The sequence below is a fragment of the Juglans regia genome, chromosome 4 (genome assembly GCF_001411555.2).
Source record: "Juglans regia cultivar Chandler chromosome 4, Walnut 2.0, whole genome shotgun sequence".
Taxonomy (NCBI): Eukaryota; Viridiplantae; Streptophyta; class Magnoliopsida; order Fagales; family Juglandaceae; genus Juglans; species Juglans regia.
The window spans coordinates 29,442,712-29,462,883 of record NC_049904.1 but is presented as its reverse complement, the minus strand read 5'-3'; the positions used below and the strand labels follow the sequence as shown (position 1 = coordinate 29,462,883).

Here is a 20,172-nt window from a genome sequence, read left to right as displayed (position 1 = left end):
GAAGGGAGGAAAGAATCATCCACAGCCCACGAGATGATTCAATTTTTGATACGGTGTTCTTCACGTTTATCCATAAAATAGGTAATAAATAAGCTAAATAACAAAAAATATATAGAGAAATATAAATTTACGTGATTCGGCATAATGCTTACGTCCACGGGTTGTTTAGGGGCAAAATCTACTATGATAGGTGAGTTTACAATCTCTCATGACCTTGCATATCGTTTAATACAATGGAAGAATTTTGAGGAGATCATTTGGAGTCGTTATGTGTGGTGAAATTTGGCGTATGGAGCTTCTATGGGTATATTTTGTGTAGAAAGTTTTGGAGAGTCTATCAGATTTGTGGGGGATCTTCTCATAAATAAATATATATATATATATGTCTATTTTCTTAGAGTGATTGAGTCCAATTTGCCTTGTGAATCATTTTCTTTTTAGAAGCCTGAATCTATTTTTTTTTAGAAGTCTATATGTCTTTCATCTTAGGAGTCTGATCAACTTGTTATCTCTTCATGATTTTATCTTTTAGATTTTCGGCTTTATCTAGAAAATTATAGTCAACTGATTTGACCCCTACAGATGCTTGCAATTCTTAAGGGTGATTTGTTGGACAAGAAGACCTTGAGAATCTTTAAGTCAATAATCTGCAAAATAAAATTTGAACATTGACCCTTGGTTTCCCGTTTGGTCTCTAGTTTTATGTTTGTTTTGTGCAAAGCAGTGAAGAGCTCAACTTGAAGAGATAGGCGGAAGATGTACTTGACCGCATTAGGTGAGCATGGAGCTCTGCTTTGGCGGAAGGTGTACTCTACCGCATTAGGTGAGGGTGAAGCTCAATTTTAAGCTTATTTATTTGTGTAGATGTTTGACTGATAGATTGTCTATTGTCAGCGAAGAGTGCATATTTTAATGATTAGTTTTTTTATTTTTTATTTTTTTTAATAGGAAATAGACTTCATTTCATTCATAAGGAAGTTACATCTGTGACTCAAGTTACAAGCCAACCTAACATCTACTGTAAACTTCCTTGTACACAAATATTATGCGACGAACATTGTTTGTACTTCATAAGACTCAAAAGAGAGTATTAGTCTTTGTATAAAACAGAGATAAAAAACTCCGAAAACAAACTCCATCCTCCAAAAGAGGAGAAATGAACAACACATCCATCCTCCTAATCGGAGGAGGGAGGAACCCACTTAGCTATGGACATAAGTCCAATAGCCTATTTCACTTTCTTTTACTTATGAACAAACCCAACAAACAAATACCAACAAAAAAACACACCGACATTAAATTGGGAATACAGAAATGGAAACAACAAACAACCACTAAACAAACAGAACCAGAAAAAAACATTAAAGGGAAATGGTGGTGGCGCGTGAATGACACGCGCCACTTTGGGAAGGAGCTAATCTGCCAGTCGAAACAATGCCGGTATACTTGGCCCCGAGTTGCCGCACATGGCACCAACACAGTGTGATGTGAGGTGGCTTGAGTGTGCCATGCATTCTCTGTAACCCGCACATGGATGTGATGTGCTGCTCCGAATGGCACCCAAATGCGGTCGGCTACAAAATCGGCAAGTGAGGGTTCTCCCGATGGTATGCGTGTCAGAAGATGGTCACCGGAGAAGCTCGGATCGACTACCCTCCCCTTATTTGGCTGAAAAACTTGAAAAAACAAAAACAAAAGGGAAACCATCGGAGACGACGATAAAAGATGGATGAGAGGAAGGGGAAAAGGAAGTCGAAGCTTCCCCTCCCCCAGCTGTGTTCGGACGAGAGTTTTTAGAGAGAGGGCCTAGTTTTTTTTTAGAGAGAGAGGGTAAACACCTCACACTTTTCTTCTTTCCCGAGAGAGATCAAAGGCTTGAGAGCTTGAGAGAGTGATTTCAAAGAGAAAGATCCATGATTAGTTTTTTGTGTATAATTTTTGTGATCATTTTTACTTTTGTTGGTAGTAGTGGATTTTCTACCCCTTGGTGTAAATTGTTGTTGGTGTTCTCATTTTGTTGTTTGTTGGTAGTAACCCACGCTTAAGTAGTCAGAAAGCCTGTCGACTCCCTAGGTCCACATTAGGCAGTTGCCGAGCTCGTCGACTCATTCCTGAAAGAAACCCGCACGATGCAATTGTGGAGCTCGGTGGCTCATTCCTGAAGTTAACCCATTGGCGGCGGTTGTGGCATGAGCATAAACACTCGGCATTTGCTGAAGAAGATGATGTGCTTGTATTGCTGTCCATGTGAGAGAGGTTGGGTAGTCCAGAGAGTTGCCTGCCTGTTAGGCGCCTAGGAGGTCGAGCGGTTCTTGACCTTTCCCGTCTGTTGGCTCATCATGAGGGAGGTTGGACAATAGGACAACATGTCCTGCCTATTGACTCTCGGCGAGGTGTGAGTAGGGTCGGGCAGTCATTGATCTTTTCATTTTTCATGGACACCGCGAGTCTTTTGACTCGCCATTGATGTTTAAGGGTTGTGTGGTCTATTAACCTCCACCCTATTTTTCTTTGGCACCATGAGTCTTTGTACTCATCATTGGTGTTTAAATATCATGTGATCTGTTGACCTCCACGCCCTTTTCCTTGGCACTAGAATCTTTATACTCATCATTGGTGTTTGGGGAGATGCTCGACTGTACTGTTGTGGCGAGAGGTTAAGTTCGACCGCCCCGAGAGGTTTTCATAAAAAACTAAATATGTTAGTGTAATACAAATTACAAGTTTGAATTTGTAAATCTGAGTCATTCTGCTAAAGTGTAGTGAAGGTTGGTGACACACAGACGATGCCCTCGGGCGACCATGCTTTAGCATTATTGAAGGCTCGGGATGCCCGCAATACCGAAACTAAATATATTAGTGTAATACAAATTACAAGTTTGAATTTGTAAACATAAGTCATTCTGCTAGAGTGTAGTGAAGGTCAGTGACAGACGGGTGATGGCCGTGGGCGACCATGCTTTAGCATTATTGAAGGCTTGGGATGCCCGCAATATTGAGCGGTCTAACTGTTAACGACAAATTGAGATGCCCGAATGGTGCTTGAGATGGTGTAGCCGGTATTACGTTTCATATGGGCGATTTCCCACAAAGTATATTCCCAGAGTGTGTAGCCACTTAGATTCTTATGGAACCTCGAGGAGTTGCAGTGAAGAAAATCTCTAAAAGTCTAAATTGTTAATAAAAATTAAAATAACAAGTTTGAAAGAGACAAACTAGGACAATTTAGCCGCCGATGCTTTGCTTGTATGGATCGGGACTCATGGTTGAGCCTAGATGCCAGATCAATTAAAGTGCATTATTTTTGTCTCCATGTTCATGCTTATTTGCTCCAAAACGAAATTATTTGATCTATAAATTTTATGTGCCCCTTTGATGGCTGGGTCCGTCGCCTTTTACATACTCCATCAGATGCTCTTTCTCGCCACGATTAGTTGCTTGCCAAAATCAATTGCCCACTATGCTGGGTTGTTCGCCACAACTTGGTGTGGTGTTGCCGGGGATGAAGTTGCATGTCACCGTACAACAGGTTGTGGCAACCTCCAACAGTGACAGGAGATGCCGGCGTTGGTTGTGGCAGTGGCCACAACCGGTTTCACAAGCTCAAGGTTGTCACAGGGGTACAGAAACATGCCACCAAGAAATCGTCAGAAGGAGCCTCTGTGACTGAGAACTTCCTTGTCAACGATAGAAACCACCGTTGAAGGTGCAGGCATCATGCCCTCCGTCCACCTTGCGACGCTCTGGGGGGCGTACGACTAAGCTAAGCTTCACGGTAGGAGGCATACTCGCTGTGGTGGAGAGGCGTTGAGCAGCTCCTGTGTCGAATGTCGGTGGTGGAGGTGAGGTATGGCGGCAAACAAAGGCCATGTAGTCGGGGACCTGCCCTGAGATAGAAAGCTCTGACAAGCTAGGTGGCAGCTGGTGGTTGGAACTTCGGGGCGCACAGGAACGTGTATCCATTGCTCGCGGCACAATGTCCGATGTGTTTGGCTTTCAGCATCGAGGAACTACCCTGTCAGTAGCAGAAATCGCAAGCGATGCGGTTGATGGCTGGTGGTGGCTCCGACAGCTCATGGACATCAATGTGTGCGCCTCTAGCAACTCATTAGTCTCTGCTCGCCTCGTGCAAGGCGTGCACAATGAGCCGCTAAGGTGAGCGACTGGTGGAAGGCTCCGTCGTCACGACATCTCGGCCATATGGGGTGGTTGGAACTAGACCCCGTCACTCTCTAGGTGTAATGGCTACAACTCGTGCGATTTGCACAATGAAAAGAAAGAAAAAAACTAGGTGCATGACCTGCATTCGTTATGCACACCATGCATGGCATTTAGAGTGCATCTGTCACGTGCACAGTACATGCCATGCACTCCACCAGTTTAATCTCCCTTTCCCTTCCTTTTTTTGTAACATCATGTGTGGCCTGCAATCATAGTGCATGCTACACACATTCCCCTTCTTTTTCTTTCTTCTTGTAGAAAAGTATTAATGAAATAAACAAAATAACAAGAAAATAGTTGATTTGATAGGAAAAACTTATTTGGCTCCTGGATGCAATCTTATGAGCCATGGAATTCTCCTACACCCCTTTCCGGCGTTAAAAATAAATTGATCACGATGCCAACTGTTAATGCCTTAATTTGCACAACAGACCAGAAGGGGGGAAAGAATCATCCCCAGCTCATGAGATGATTCGAGCTTCAATACGGTGTTCTTCGCGTTCATCCATAAAATACGTAATAAATAAGCTAAATAAAAATAAATATAGAGTGACATAGAAATTTACGTCTTTCGGCATAATGCCTATGTCCACAAGTTGTTTAGGGGCAAAATCCACTATGATAGGTAAGTTTACAATCTCTCATTGCCTCACATATCGCTCAATATAATAGAAAAATTTAGGGGAGATCCTTTGGAGTCGCTATGTATGGTGGAGTTTGGCGTATAGAGCTTCTGTGGAGATATTTTATGTAGAGAGTTTGGGGAGAGTCTGTCAGATTTGTGGGGCATCTCCTCATATATATAGAGGTCTATTTTCTTGAAGTGATTGAATCCAATTTGCTTTGTGAAGTTTGTTCCTTTTAAAAGTCTGAGTCTCTTTCCTTTTATGAGTCTGTATCTTTCATTTTAGGAGTCCAAGTTAACTTATCTTATCTCTTTATGACTTTATCTCTTAACTTGATTTTTGACCTTATATTAAAGCTAATTATAGGCTACTGATTTGACCCCTACACTAACAAATCTCATTGTTTCTTTTGAGGGCATTTTATTGTTGATGTTGTTAATTAGAGTGATTTAACTGAAAGATCTGTCGTGTAAGGCTTGCTTGACTACGATTAACGCCCATGAAGACAGTCGCACCAAACCACACCGTCCCACATCTCTGAAACGGTTAATACTCTCAATTTTTCAAAGAAATAAGTATGTCTAATTTTAAAGAAATAGGAATTCCTGGTCATAAAACCTCATCAAACCTAAAAATAGTTAATATTCCATTTGCAACAATATAATTTCAAGGCCAGTACCCTCTTTTTGCAAAGCTCTAACAGTCATCCTTAATTGGTTTGTGCTACATATGGGACTCGTAATATTGATTTTATTTTCTGTTTTGCATACATCAATGTGGTTTGCTGAATTTAGTATTCCTTCCAATTGGGTACCGAATTGCACCAAACAAACTATAGAAGAATGATCTCAAACTGTGCATGCTGATGCTTTAAGGTGGATTTGGATAGACAGTTCAGACGATATGAGTTGAGATATTTTGAATGGTAGTGAGAATTTTTGAGTTAAGATCATGAGATAAGATAGTTTGTAAAAAATTATGTTTGGATAGTGAGATGAAATGAGATAGCTTTGATTTTTTTGGGATTTGATAAAGGGGTGGATCCCACTGTGCACTGTTCATGTACTGCTTATGTCAATTTTGACACTGGTCACGCACTATTTATGTCAATTTTTATTATTTATTTACTATTCATTTAAATGAATATTTTCAAAACTTAAAAGATGAAATATTGTATTTGGATAGCCAAAACTACTATAAGGTCCAACTTCAAATGAGATGTTTTCATCTGAACTGTCTATCCAAACCCACTCTTAGGTAATCAATTGCATGCATGCATGCACTTTGCGTGAGAATGCCCATTTTTTCATCATGCTTTTGTTGTCACCAGCACTTCATTTGATTGATGCCTTCTATAACTGAACAAACCCATTTTGTCTGGCCCTGTTCCTCTCTGTTACCGTGCACTCTTCTTCTTGACGTCCCTTTCCACCAAAAATCTTGGTTGTAACTTGAACACATCGATCTCGCTACCTCTTTAATTATCATACATTGTTCCCATCAGAGCACATAAAATAATACCTTTGTGGTATTGAACCCACTCTTTTATGCCAGATTTATTTGGGTTTTTTAATAAATTTTGCTTAAAATTTCAAGGCTGATAAGAAGATTAATATTAGGTGTATGGAAAGAATTAAAAACTTACTTTAGAGACTGATATACCTTGATATGACTTATTAGATTGTAAAATTTATCTTTATCGTAAAATATGTGACATATCATATTAAATATGTCAGTTTTCAGGTGTTCTTGTTTGTATTTCTCTTTGTGGGTCTGGTATTTTCCTTTCAAGAATCAACAAGCACACATGTACATGAGAACTTATAGCGCGCAATATGAATATATATTTTTCGACAGAAATAATGCATATATAGAACGTACATAAATGATATCATCAATTAATTTTATGCCATCATATAAAATTATATAATAAAAAATTATAAATCATATCTTGTAATAGGATGAAAGTACAGCTGTAACGTTCCAATATAAAGTCCAAACCACATGACATATATTCTAAAAGAACTGATTAATGATACAATTGGAGTCTTATTAGAATCTTATAAAGAACAATAATTTTTCATTTTCAAACAATGTGGTATCCCATACACCACACACTCTTATCTTTATCATATGGGATATCACAACAACCCGTACTATTATGACTATCTAATAATTACTTCTAAAAACATTCAATTATCAGGCTCATGATCAATCAATTTCCAAGAACCATCGGGCTGTTGAAGCATACCCTTGTTCTGCACACACCGCCATGATGCCGGAATAAGATACTCCTCCTTCAAACCATCCATGGTCTTATTCACTAGTGCAATATCACGATGAACCACCAACTTAAACCTCCCTTTACTCCCTTGCGTCCCTGCCACTCCATGCAGGTAACCCTCCAAGTTATGCCAATTTCCCTGATTTCCACTCTTCAAGAAGTTCGATTTTGTGGTATCAATTTTCAGCTCTTCTCCCACATCCGAGTACCCTATTAATGGATAGTTGGGAACAAAATCCGGAGAATTACGGATGCGCAAGGCTCGAAGATCTTTATGTCCGGAGAACACTTTCTTGAAATCCGAATCTCCCACACGAGGGCTGCCGAATACGAATGCCGTCACCGGGCAACTTTTGTGTTGATGGTGTTTTGGCCTGTTGAATCCGTTGGCAACTATGTCAATTGCATTTAGAGTTGCGAGTGCTGCACCCAAGCTGTGGCCAACTACAGTTATGCTGATTTCCTCGTTCTTGAATTCTTCCACCAGTCTCCTAATCTCACCAAGAACCTGGATCATAAACGAAACATTTCTTCATGAATATCGTAATGTTTAAGAATGATGGGTACGTAAATAAAGAATAATCTGTCGAAATTTACCTGGTTTCTGGCACTAGTCTTATTGAAGTGCGAACGAGAGTCATCAGAAGTGTAGATGGAATACCAACCTTGATGCACCTTAGGATGATCATGACCCTCAGCTCCAAGTATTTTGGAAGCTGAAACCCAATCAGATTCTAAATCATCTATCCATTCCAGGGTCTCCACTGTTCCTCTCCAAGCAATCACAATATCCCTCCTCCCTAAAAGGGCCTTCCCTTCGTCTGTGGCAACTGCAACATACCCTATCCAGTTTGATTCCTTGCTCCATGCCTCCCTCGACAAGGATTTTATGATAAATGCTTCGGGGACTTTGATTGATGATGTTGCATAGAAGAACTTTGTCACGGTATATTTGAAAGGATTGCCGTTCTCCAGAAACACCTTTGGGAAGAAATTCTTCTTTGCATATCGGCTGCTTCCTGCAAACCTTGATACCTTCTCTGCATCAAAAGCATCGTATGTAGCTTGAGTCATTTCACCATAATGAATTATGTACCGGCGAAGATCAATGTTGAGAGGGTCCAACAAACCCTCCCAATGATTTTGGCCGCTAAGGCTCTTCCATTTTTTGGCTGTGCTATTCATCTTATTCTTCAAGCCAAACCACATTGTGAGGATATACAACTAATCCTATTGCAAGCCTTTATATACATGACTTGCTTGAGATCATCTTTGACCGTGCATTTGAACACAGTGATCAAGCAGCTTTTAATCCACTCAATCTTCTTCCTTTGAGTTTCCAACTAAAAATCTAATATATATAATATATGCTTAATTGGTGTTTCCTTTCAGCAATCAAAATAATAAAAGGAAAACTCAATCGAGATATCAATAAACTATGATATAGAATGTTTAAGTCTTATTTTATGCATTAAATAACATTATTATTCATTCCATTTGCCACCACCAAACCGTAATATTACAAACAAATCACTTCTCATTAACAAATAATAAATTAAACTTCGGCCATATTCCAACCAAATCAGCCCGCGTCAAGTTTTTAAGTAATGATCTTTTTTATTTTTTTTACCAAAAGGAGGGCGTTATTAAAAATTCTCACTTATGACGGAGGGAAACTTTGTCAACAAAAAACCAAAGAACTCAACTGAAACCCAACAAAAACTCAACCCCACCAAAAAATCCTATACAATTACCAACTATATATCTCTAACGTACATATGCCGTGTCCATCTTATCCAATCTATACAGCCCCCTAATTTCCTGAGGAAATTGTAACCGTGAACAATTTATTCTCACCCAACGCCACTCTTCGTCAAAGCATCCACAACTTGATTCCCTTCTCTAAAAAAATGTTTAAGTACGTACTGATCAATTAGTGAATGATCTTACACGAATTAAAATAGAGAAATATATGATATTTGCAATATACTCTTTTTAAAAATGGCTAGCACATTTGTAAGTCTTATGCACTCCCTTTAAAACAAATAGGGTCCACCATTAATTACTTTTTATTATTTGCAAACCCACAGGAAAATATTTTTTTTTTAATAATAAATTTTATTTTTTTCAAAAGTAGTACGCCTGATTTTCACATCCAAAAGATGTATCTATCATTACTTTTATAAAAATATCATCCAACTTATATAGAATGGGACATGAATGTTTATTTTAATCATAATGCATGCTTCAAGCGACGTGCTAACATGCCTTCAAGATTGGCAAATATAGCTAATGGTATCCAATTAAGATCATGTTAAAGCTGACGCTGTACTGTCGAGAAGCCAGGCTAGGCGCGCACATTAATGACCATGCCCGTACATCATGTTCTTGGCTTAGAAGTCCTAATTACCACCTTTTTTTTCTTCAATTTTCTTTTCGACCATTAACAGTGACAAACATTTTCCTTTAAGCTTCTCTTGCAGGTTCATGATCATCTAAATCGATCACGGCCTCAAGACATAAGTACTCGTCGTACGTAGCTTTAAAGTTATTAAAACAAAACATGTGAAAAACATGAAGATGCTTGGAAGTCAAAGAAGTTAGGTCATGCAACTTATCATTTCAATACTTTGCTTGCGATGGTGTGTAACCAAGTTCAAGTTCTTTCAGAGGATCGAGCAGATACCATTCGTAGTATTGATATGGCATAAGTTCATGATTTGTAGCAATGACGTACGTTGTATCATCAGCTACAAGACTTACTAGATCAGGCAACAATAAGCTGGAGACTGGAGTTTTATGCAGCTATAAACATCAGCGGTCTATTGTTGTGAATCTTTAAGTTTTGCGCTACTCAGAAACTTTGATTACCATTAACTACACCTGAAATCACAGCCAATTACTAATTGAAAAATAATAAACACTATCACTTTTCACAACACATTACATAACTATGTTTTAAAATCAATGGTATATTTGTAAAATACCTTCTAAAAATAACTGGAAACATGACCTTATGGTACTTTGACTAAGGGCAGGTTTGAGAGGTGAGATGAGAATTTTGTATTTTGTTTTGAAGTTTAAAATATTATGTTTTAATATTATTATTGTATTGAGATTTGAAAAAATTGAATTGTTTATTATATTTTATATGGAGATTTGAAAAATGTGTAATGATGAGATGAGATAAGATGAGAATTTTGTATTTTATCTTGTACCCCAAACCTGCCCTAAGACTTCTTCCAGAGTACGTAGTTGATGCATAGGAAAAGGAAAATTTGCATAAGAAGTTCAGAGATATTTTATAGAAAGTTCATTCATTCAATAAGTGTGATGAGGGCAGTTTTGGTGAATGAAAATGAAGAGTGGAAAGAGAAAATGGTTTCTCTATCTATGAATCAAGGAGGAGAACAGAAGGGCAAAAGAAAAGGCAAATCAAAACTTGCTAAAGGTGGTCCGGCCAAAGCTACTAGGGGGAATGCCCAAAGGGCGAGTAAAGATTCAATCACTAAGGCTGCGTTTGGTTAGTAAACTACTCTCAACTCATCTCAACTCATCATTACAACTTTTTCAAATTCCAATACAAAATATAATAAACAATTCAACTTTTTCAAATCTCAAAATAATAATAATATTAAAAAATAATATTTTATCAATATTTTATCATCTCAACTCAACTCACTTCAACATCCAAACTCACCCTAAGACTGTCTCATGAAGGCGGTAGCCTGGAATGTCAAGGAGTTAAACACTTTATAAAAATACATTCATTTTAAAATATATATTGTGAAATAGGATGTATAGATATCATTACTCGTTGGACTTATTCAACCTTCTATTCCTCACACTTTCATGAATTCGTTTGCAATCTTTTGTAGTTTTTTGTCAGTCCCGGTCTGCTTCATTCACTGGTTTCACTTGGGCCTTGCTCAGGAAGTCTTGTCTTTGTATCTGGGCTTAAAATGCTGGGCGGCTTAAAATATGGGCTCCGTTTGTTCGAAGTTCGAACCAAACCACCACCCCCGCCTCTCTCTCAAAAAAAAACAGACACTATTGAAGGTGGTGGGGATTGTTGTTTCGTTCGTGCCAAGTTCTAAACAAAGACTCATAGATTCCGAAACAAGCTCAGACCTTTGACCTCGACCTGTGTTTGGTTTTTGGGTATTCTGTGTTTGTGTGTGAGAAACTTTTTCTCGCCAGTCGGTCGACACCGTAACCAGAAAAATTCCTTTCCCTGGAAGCGACGAGACGACCGACCAAGCCGACCCCGAAAGCATCGACTTCTACTATTTTCCTTTTTATATTAGACTCAAATTCTGCGATTTTTCAGGTAGGCCATCCCTTTTCTTACTGTTCTCTCTTTTCCTTTCCACATGAATCACCATATATATGGTGGTTTTTTTAAAATAATAATAATGTTAGGTTTAGAATTTTATAGTCAGTATGCGGTGCTTGTTGTGAATAAGAATAATTGAAGCAAGAACCCTTTTTTTTTTTTGTTCTTATGTGTCTGAATGCATGAATTTAGGGGATAATCTCTAAATATTCCTGTGACGCTTTCAGATCCCAATCAGTCTGTCGTTTCTGGGACTCGTACCGATTGTTATCGTCAGATCTCTATGAGCTTTTAGGAATAGCTTTATTAGGGAACCAAGAGCAGTTTCAATTACTCCCAGGTAGTGATGGCATCAAATGTTTTGGATTGGATGGAAATTATAATGTTAAAATCGGAAGGGCAAGCTTTGTTCTAGGCGTAATTTCTTTAGAGGATTTTGCGAGGCAATTTCATTGGTTGCTAGTATGGCTGCCTTACTAACCATTGTATTCTTGGCAGCCCCAGAATAAAAATTAGATGGACATTCATTGTGTCTATTAAAAAGAAAAACAAAAATACTTTAGCTAGTCTATAAATGGAGTGTGCCAATGCCCGAGTGTCATGCCATAGAATATTTATATATTCATTTTGAATCTGGTATTCATTGTTCTACGCATTCTCATGCCAAAAAACAGATTTTTTTGCCAAGTGAAAATGTACAAAGTTGGGTTGTTTTGACTTAACTTCGTAATTTGGTAATTAGTTAGCCATTTGAGATAGAAGTTGTTATTTGAGAATCAGAGGAATGTGTGTTCTTTGGAGTTATGGCTTCTAATTGATCTTTCCAGTTATTTTTATGTGGAATACTAAATTTAGATATATTTATCGGGGAAGTTATGCTGTACTAAGATGTGATCTGAATCACTTCCTCTTGTAAACAACCTGTGTACTTGAGCTATGCCTTTTGCATTTTTGAATGGTGAAACAGGATTTGTGTAATGAGCTAAGTTGTTAGGATGCATATTTTTTCTGGTTCAGCTATCACATATCTGGACCGAACTCAGTTGTTTCATATTCTTTCTCTTGAATCATTTCACTAGTTGATTGTAGCTTGTACCTGCACTCTTTATTTGGAAATGGTGGCGATGAAGAAGGCATTTTCAGAGAGTACTGTATAGTGGCTGAAACAGAAAATGTTCTGGGTAGAGGTGAAAAGCGAAGAAAGATATGCGTGACCACCCAAAGTGGTTGGGATACATGGTTTTCATATTTTGGCTTGAATCTGCTTATGCATGGACTCTTAACTCTCTGTTTTTTCTTTCATTCATTCCTAACTGTTGGAATAGCTTATAAAAAAAACAATGTGAGAATAGATTATAGTCAAAGATAGTTCAGCCTGACTCATAGAGTACTAGAGTATACAGCTTTTAGAATGAAATTGTATTAATTTAAAGAGTATACTTTTGCAAGTTGTGCTGATTACTTTCTGTGTACACGGGCTATGCCTATTTCATTCATGTCAATAATATTTATCTCTTACTTATAAAAAAAAAAAGTTGTGCCGATTACTTGACAATCATTAATGTGCTTCCTTGTGTTTTGGAGATATGTTTTAGTTCTCTTTGTTCCAGTTTGGAACTTAATCTATTTTTACCTCTAATGTGCAGATAAATATTAAGAGTTGGGTTGCTCATATGAGTCGATTACATCATTGCATGATGCTTTATGACTAGGTAATGAAGGGTTTCTATGAGAGAGCCGTTGCTTCGAAATGTTCTTCTAAAAGTTTAACTGATACCTCAAGTAGATGTCCACCATCTGTTTCTTCAGACCCAGGATCCAGTACTAGTAAGTTCCCCAAGGCCTCCTTATGGTCAAGTATCTTTGCATCTGCACTCTCGGTCTTTGAGACACGTAGTGAGCCATCAGATAGTGAAAAAAAGGCAGTTCATAGTGATTCACCGGCTTGTGAGAAGAAGGCAGTTCATATTAGACACAATGGATGGACAGCAGCTTTGAAAAAAGCTGTGGCTACTGGCTCAATGAGGAGACTTCAAGAGCGTGTACTGGGGTCAAGCAGGACTGGTGTTTCTAGCTCAACTAGTGACATATGGCTATTAGGTGTGTGCTATAAAATCCTGCAGGACGAGTCATTTGGAAATGCTGATTCTAGCAATGGATTAGCAGCATTTGAACGAGATTTTTCATCAAGAATTTTGATGACATATCGTAAAGGTTTGTTCAATGAAATATTCGCTTTGCTATGGAGGATCTACAGAAAAAGCTTTTGCAAGTTTGAATTGCTGTTATAAAACCATTATCCCCTTTTTTTCTACAGGTTTTAATGCTATTGGAGATTCAAAGTATACAAGTGATGTTGGCTGGGGTTGCATGCTTCGCAGCAGTCAGATGCTCGTTGCTCAGGTATAGTGCTGCTATATTATATTCTTGCCTGATTATCATTATATTGTTTTAAAATGATATTTGAATTTATTATTCATTAGGTTGTTTCTTGTTTTTATCATGCTTGTTTTTTTTCTTATGGGTCAATGAATGACTAGTACTTGTCTTTGCAGGTGTTGCTTTTTCATCGTTTAGGGCGATCCTGGAGGAAACCTATGCAAAAGGTGAGGTGCATGGCATAGAAATGAGATATCTAGCGTTTTAGTTTTTTGTTCCTAAAAAAAAAGGCAAGATGAAGGTTATTCATCATATAGGTCTATGAGTTACAAATCATTCTCAATCATCCCTATTAATTTTAATATGGTTTATTTGCATCATATGCAGCCATTGGACCGAGAATATATTGAGATTCTGCACTTTTTTGGGGATTCTGAGGCATCACCTTTCTCTATCCACAATCTTCTTCAGGCTGGAAATGCTTATGACCTTGCTGCTGGGTCATGGGTGGGCCCTTATGCCATGTGCCGCACATGGGAAACTCTAGCCCGCTTTATAAGAGAGGCAACTGACCTTGAGGACCAGCCACTTCCTATGGCTGTTTATGTTGTTTCTGGTGATGAAGATGGGGAGCGAGGTGGAGCTCCTGTTCTTTGCATTGAAGATGCCTCAAGACATTGCTTGGAGTTTTCAAGAGGTCAAGTTAATTGGACACCCATTCTTTTATTGGTTCCTTTGGTTCTTGGACTTGACAAAGTCAATCCCAGGTTTGTAAAGTTGCTGGAATTTTCACTAATTGTCCCTTATCTTCTAGTCTTTGGTAATCCTGGGAAGTTATAGAACCTAGATTAGCATAGTTGTGTCAGATCATGGTATGTTCATGGTTTTGATGGGATTGGTGGTCACTTGTTTTATTGAACTAACTTGTTGAGGAAAGACTTGACAGGAGCTTTTTATCCAGCTTGTTGGATTGCCTGTAGCTTCCTGAGTAATAATTTTAAGGAATTTCGATGGAGATCTTAATGAAATCCCAGTATGTCCATATCCACTTAGGTTTCAGTTTTAATTTTTATAAAATGTAACTCAGTTTATTGGGAATCTCGAGGTCATAAAAAAAGGCTTGTAAGTTGTAATTAAGCTAAACAGCCATATAGCAGACAATGGCAATGCTTTGGGTGAGATAGAGGGAGTTAGATTCTTCAAATTTTGTACAACATTAAATACAACCCATGCATCCACATGCGATTGAACCCATTTTATGCCTTCTGATCCAACTTTTAGGGGAGAGGAGTTACCATTTGGTCTAAAGACCATTGATAACAATTGTTTAATCTTTTTAGAATCCATGAATTGAAGAAACACAAACTCGAGCTGCTAGGAATTCATTTCCCGTTGACATGAGCAGGCATTCAATGGTGATCCTATACATGTTTTACTGATTGTGGTGTGACCTAATATGCTGGTTCTGAGATTTACTTATGAAAAAATATTGATTCATAGAATAAGGTTATGTAGAAAATATTAACAAATACGTTAATCAATGATAGAATCAGTGAAATTTATAATTTGTTTCTATCCTGCTTCCTGCTATATATGATAATTACTCAATGTTTTTTCTTTCGTATTCTTTCCAGATATATTCCATCGTTGCAGGCAACATTTATGTTCCCACAGAGCCTTGGCATCATAGGTGGGAAGCCTGGGGCTTCAACTTACATTGTTGGTGTGCAAGATGAAAAAGCTTTCTTCCTTGATCCACATGACGTTCAGCCGGTATATAGCCTGACTTGAATAAATTGCTTCCTGTTTAAATACTTGTAATTGCATATATTACTTATAAAAAAAAATTGCATATATTAGATGGATAGAACTATATTTGTAGAAATTGATGAATCTGAAAATATTTTCTTTTTTTAAAAAAAGTAGATTTATTTTAACTTTTGAGAGACTAGAGGAATGAGAGGAAAGGAGATGGTGGAAGCATGGCCTGTGATTTTGTGGAGAATATAGTCCTGGAAAGAGCTCAAAGGAGAAAACTGATCGTGTTTTATCTAGTAGTCAGGATTTACTGTTTCCTTGGATTGGAAATTCCACATATATGCATGACCTGCAACTTTGTTGGGACTCATTGAATTTCCCCACGAAATAAAATTTGATAACTTGTTTCTCCAGTAAGAAGCTGCAAAATAAGAAATGTGAATTGACCAAAAAGCGAAGGTGGATGATTGAAATTATCTCCAGCATCCCGGCATCTTTCTTTGCCTTGGTGCATTCCTTTTTTTATCATTGTAAACATCATTTCATCTCAACTTCTTCTTGTCTACAGGTCTTAAAGATGCTTATCATTTGATTGGTCTTGTGTTCTAGGCTGTATATTGAGCATAATGAAATTGTGGTTTCACTCTTGAATGACTATAATACTATAATGCTATTTGTTGTCAGGTGGTTAGTGTCAGTAGGGACAATCAAGAGGCAGATACTTTATCTTACCACTGCAAGTATGCCTATTGCTGAGACTGAATCACTTTCAGTATTTACAGTTTTTGGTTTCTTTTTTCTACTTATATTTTTACCGATCAAACAAAATTTTTTTCGTTTCTTTTTATTTTGCTCACTCTTGCTGTCTCTCTCTCTCTCTCAGTATCATTCGGCACATACCATTGGACTCAATTGATCCATCCTTAGCAATTGGATTTTATTGCCGAGACAAAGGTTTGTTGCTCCCTCTTGACTGAATCTCATGGTTCTGCTGCTCATCACTAATGACAGAAGTTTTATTGACAAAAATATTTTCTTTTTCATTTTTCTGTACTGGCAGATGATTTTGATGATTTTTGTTGCCGGGCATCCAATCTTGCAAATAAATCAAATGGTGCTCCATTATTTACTGTGGCTCAGAAACATAATTTGTCAAAAACTAGTAGTCATCCTGAATCATCGGTCAGTACTGATTGGAACCAAAAGGAAGATTCCTTTGCTGTGATGGCCATGAGTGATGCTGAGGGCCATTCACATGAGGATGAGTGGCAACTCCTTTGATTAAAGGATCACTTGGTGGGTTCTAACTAAGGTTGGAAATTTTGTACATGATTTGGGCTTCTGTTTGGTCTTGTGCCAATTCCACAGGGTTCTCACTACCTCTGCAGTGGTTCTGTCTTGCTCAATCCAGTTTGATAGATCTGCATTTGTAGTACGAACATTGAATTATTAGAATTCTTTTTCTATGTATTTTGTAAATAACTTTCCAAGTGTGAATATGATAAATTGATTAGAGATATTTATGATCCATTTATCTGGTATATAGAGCAGCTTCTTTTACTTATTTATTTCCCAAACAGTTACAATGGCCACAGTGGGTTGGAACTCTCAGCCTGTACGGAACCAATTCTGTCTATCCACCGGTTGGACCCTGAGGTATCAATAATATTCCTGACCTGTCATTGGGCGCTCCTGTCTGTTATTTTAGGGTGGCATAATGGCATTGAATTTTCATGAATGTCATAGCTTCTCATGATTCTCTTTCTTCTTTTTTCTTTGCTGGCTGTCCAAATCTTCACGTGTTACTTTATGAGCAAAACGGTATCTTGTTGAACCAGCTGAAACATCCCCGGATTACCATCGGCGACAGATCAAGGCGGCCAGGTTGGGTACCCAAAAATGGTACATGGAATCTGGATTCATATTTTAAAGTTTAAAAACAGAGATTTATCAGAGCTAAGAGTTTGATGGCATATGATTCGGTTCTTTAAATGAAAAACTTGGATTCGAAGAAATGCCGTGCGAATATTGTTTGATATTTAGTTTAATTAATGGACAAAAAATGAAAAAAAAAAAAGTGAAAAAGAGATATAAAAAAAAAAAAAAAGGGTAGAAAAGGGGAAAGTTAAAAACATATGCTCTTGCTTTATATCATGCAAATCATCATATATAGGCTTTGTAAAATTATTGCATTGTTATATCAATTTACTAATTCCATTAACCCACTCTAAAAGAAGAATCCAGGATCCCCCCATGTGTTGTAGAGAACAAACTGATGCAAGATTCAGACATATTTCCCCTTTGATAGCAACATTATTGCCAACCAAAACCACTGCCATAATGCAAGCTTCCAATGGACGATAAATAAAAGAGGAAACTAATGATTTGAGGCACAAACAAATTGGGTCAAACTCAATGCAAGATCTGCTGCTTTATTTCACGCAGACAAATTAAACCCTCACTGAATTGCATGTAAAGTTAAAGAAGTTCGAACAGCCCTTTGCCGCCATGAAAGCATGAAAGTGAGTGGTCACTCACAGTTTCTGGAAAGGAAAAGTTCTTCATGACCTGAACACACTGCGTCTTCCCTTTTTAAATCAATTGGCATACTCTCATAGGTACCGATATCTGAGGATGTAATATCAGAAATTAATTAGCTAAGACAATTGTCTCAAGTGTGTGATATGGTGAAACAGCAGCGGTACTGTCTTTCCATGTTAAAATGCAATAGTATAGCTTTTCCCACTGGCAAACTATGTATGTGGGTTCCTTCAAATTAAAGCCCGTGACCACTGACCAGCGTGTAGTCCAAACAATACGGCTCACGGGAAGAGCAGAACCTCTTATCACAGCCTTTCAGTGCAACATATGGTATTTCTAGTCATGTAGGTAGAAACCACCGACCCCACAATTATTGGCTTCATGTGCTTACTTAGCTAAGTTTGGATACAAATATGATTTCAACTCATTTCAACTTATCTCATCTAATCATTATAATTTTTTTAAATTTCTAAACAAAATACAATAAATAATTCAATTTTAAGACAATAATAATATTAAAAAATAATATTCTAACAATATTTTACTCAACTTTTAACTTTTATATCAATTTATCTCATCTCAACTTTAGGGAATGGTTTGTGGTTTTGGAGGACATTTGGCTTCATGAATCTATTAGATTTACTTTAAAATAAAAATAACTTTATAATTTGACGTACCATATCAAACCACATCAGTTTATGAGTTTACTTTTGTGTAATCCTTTTATGGCTAAAATATTTTCCATACTGAAAACATGTGCACTCCAAGATTAGTCGGAATTTCGAGCGCCCAACAAAAAAAGAAAAGAAACAATTTGTATAAGTACCAAATAGACAAACCTTATACAAATGTTTACTTTTTTACCAAATAAAAAAAATGTTCTTTATTAGTGAGATTACTTTTTTTACAATGAACTTGTATGAAATTTGTCTATTTGAAACTTGTACCTAGCATTACTTAAAAAAATAAAAAATAAAAGAAAAATGTATCAAACTTGAGAAAATGTTTTTCATTTTAAATGACTATATATATTTTTTAATAATAAACGTATAAAATAGCTATAAAAATAAGATATTGATAAGTATAATTGAAAATAACAAAATATAGAATAAAGATATGGCAACATTGCTTCCCTAGTAAACACACTAGAGGTGAGTTTTCAATATTGTAATTGGCAGTGTGAAACATCGTTTACTTTTCTCAAATCATTAGGGCATACCAAATCCGTGCTTTTATGTTTCCAAATTAATCAAAAAGCTACTTCTGTTGACTCTCTAGCGAAAATTCGTAATAAAACAAAAAGTAGTTTGGCTTTGCTAAAAACCTACTTTCCAAAGCTTGTGAAAACTATTTAAAACTAAACCCCTTCTGGGCGCATTGACTTGTCTATTTTCCATAGCTGGAGCTTCTGTTCATCCTTTTCATAAGCAGCAAAGCATATTAGCAAACGGACCCACCCCCACCCATACATTCATATCAAAAAGAGTTTTGTTATTGATTATTTTCACACGTACACTATATTTATTTTTTGATTTTATTTTTTTTAAATTAATTAAATTTTTTTACTCATTATCCATACACTACATATCTAATAAGAAAAAAAATTAAAAATTAAAAAATTATATATAATGTATAGTATAAAAATAATGAATAAAATTTTTTTTATAAAAAAAAAAAAAGTACACTAATATGGTGAATAGAAAGCTCCATCTTGTCGGGTTCCTAATTCCATGCCCTCCTATCGTTATCACTCGTAGCTTTATTTAGATGTTAAAAAGTATTTCAAATCATCTGTGTCGTCGAAATTCGTTTTTTTTTTATGAATCTTTATGGCCGTCCGAGATGACTTGTTCTTCTTGGATATGTCACCACACTAGGTTATATTTGAAACACAAATTTATAGAAATTCATCTAAATTAATTATTGATATGATTTATTATTTTCTTTTAATTTTTCATAAAAAAATTAAGATTATATATAATCGTAAAATATTTAAATATTACACAATTATTTATTAAAAGTATAGT

The 20,172-nt window shown here is 36.9% G+C and overlaps 2 protein-coding genes across 2 annotated transcripts; one reads left to right on the top strand and one right to left on the bottom strand.

Annotated features, from left to right (window-relative positions):
* Positions 1-6,966: 6,966 nt before the first annotated feature.
* Positions 6,967-8,421, bottom strand: LOC108998375 (phospholipase A1-IIgamma-like). Its single transcript, XM_018974921.2, has 2 exons — positions 7,729-8,421; positions 6,967-7,639 (listed from the first exon to the last, which is right to left on the bottom strand). The coding sequence occupies exons 1-2, from the start codon at positions 8,338-8,340 to the stop codon at positions 7,040-7,042; spliced, it is 1,212 nt and encodes a 403-aa protein (XP_018830466.2). The 5' UTR covers positions 8,341-8,421; the 3' UTR covers positions 6,967-7,039.
* Positions 8,422-11,141: 2,720 nt separating this feature from the next.
* On the top strand, positions 11,142-17,168 carry LOC108998411 (cysteine protease ATG4-like). The gene is made up of 9 exons (XM_018974962.2): positions 11,142-11,461; positions 13,114-13,681; positions 13,785-13,870; positions 14,023-14,073; positions 14,234-14,613; positions 15,481-15,619; positions 16,289-16,344; positions 16,488-16,558; positions 16,665-17,168. Exons 2-9 carry the CDS (start codon positions 13,183-13,185, stop codon positions 16,883-16,885), a joined length of 1,503 nt encoding a protein of 500 aa, XP_018830507.1. The 5' UTR covers positions 11,142-11,461; positions 13,114-13,182; the 3' UTR covers positions 16,886-17,168.
* Positions 17,169-20,172: the final 3,004 nt, after the last annotated feature.

Excerpts from the sequence above, each read along its gene's own strand:
- LOC108998375 (XM_018974921.2), bottom strand. The coding sequence starts at position 8,340 with ATGTGGTTTGGCTTGAAGAATAAGATGAATAGCACAGCCAAAAAATGG. Across the intron at positions 7,640-7,728 it reads AGACTAGTGCCAGAAACCAG|GTTCTTGGTGAGATTAGGAG; the intron begins GTAAATTTCGAC and ends TTTATGATCCAG.
- LOC108998411 (XM_018974962.2), top strand. The coding sequence starts at position 13,183 with ATGAAGGGTTTCTATGAGAGAGCCGTTGCTTCGAAATGTTCTTCTAAA. Across the intron at positions 14,074-14,233 it reads GGAGGAAACCTATGCAAAAG|CCATTGGACCGAGAATATAT; the intron begins GTGAGGTGCATG and ends CATCATATGCAG. Across the intron at positions 15,620-16,288 it reads ATCCACATGACGTTCAGCCG|GTGGTTAGTGTCAGTAGGGA; the intron begins GTATATAGCCTG and ends ATTTGTTGTCAG.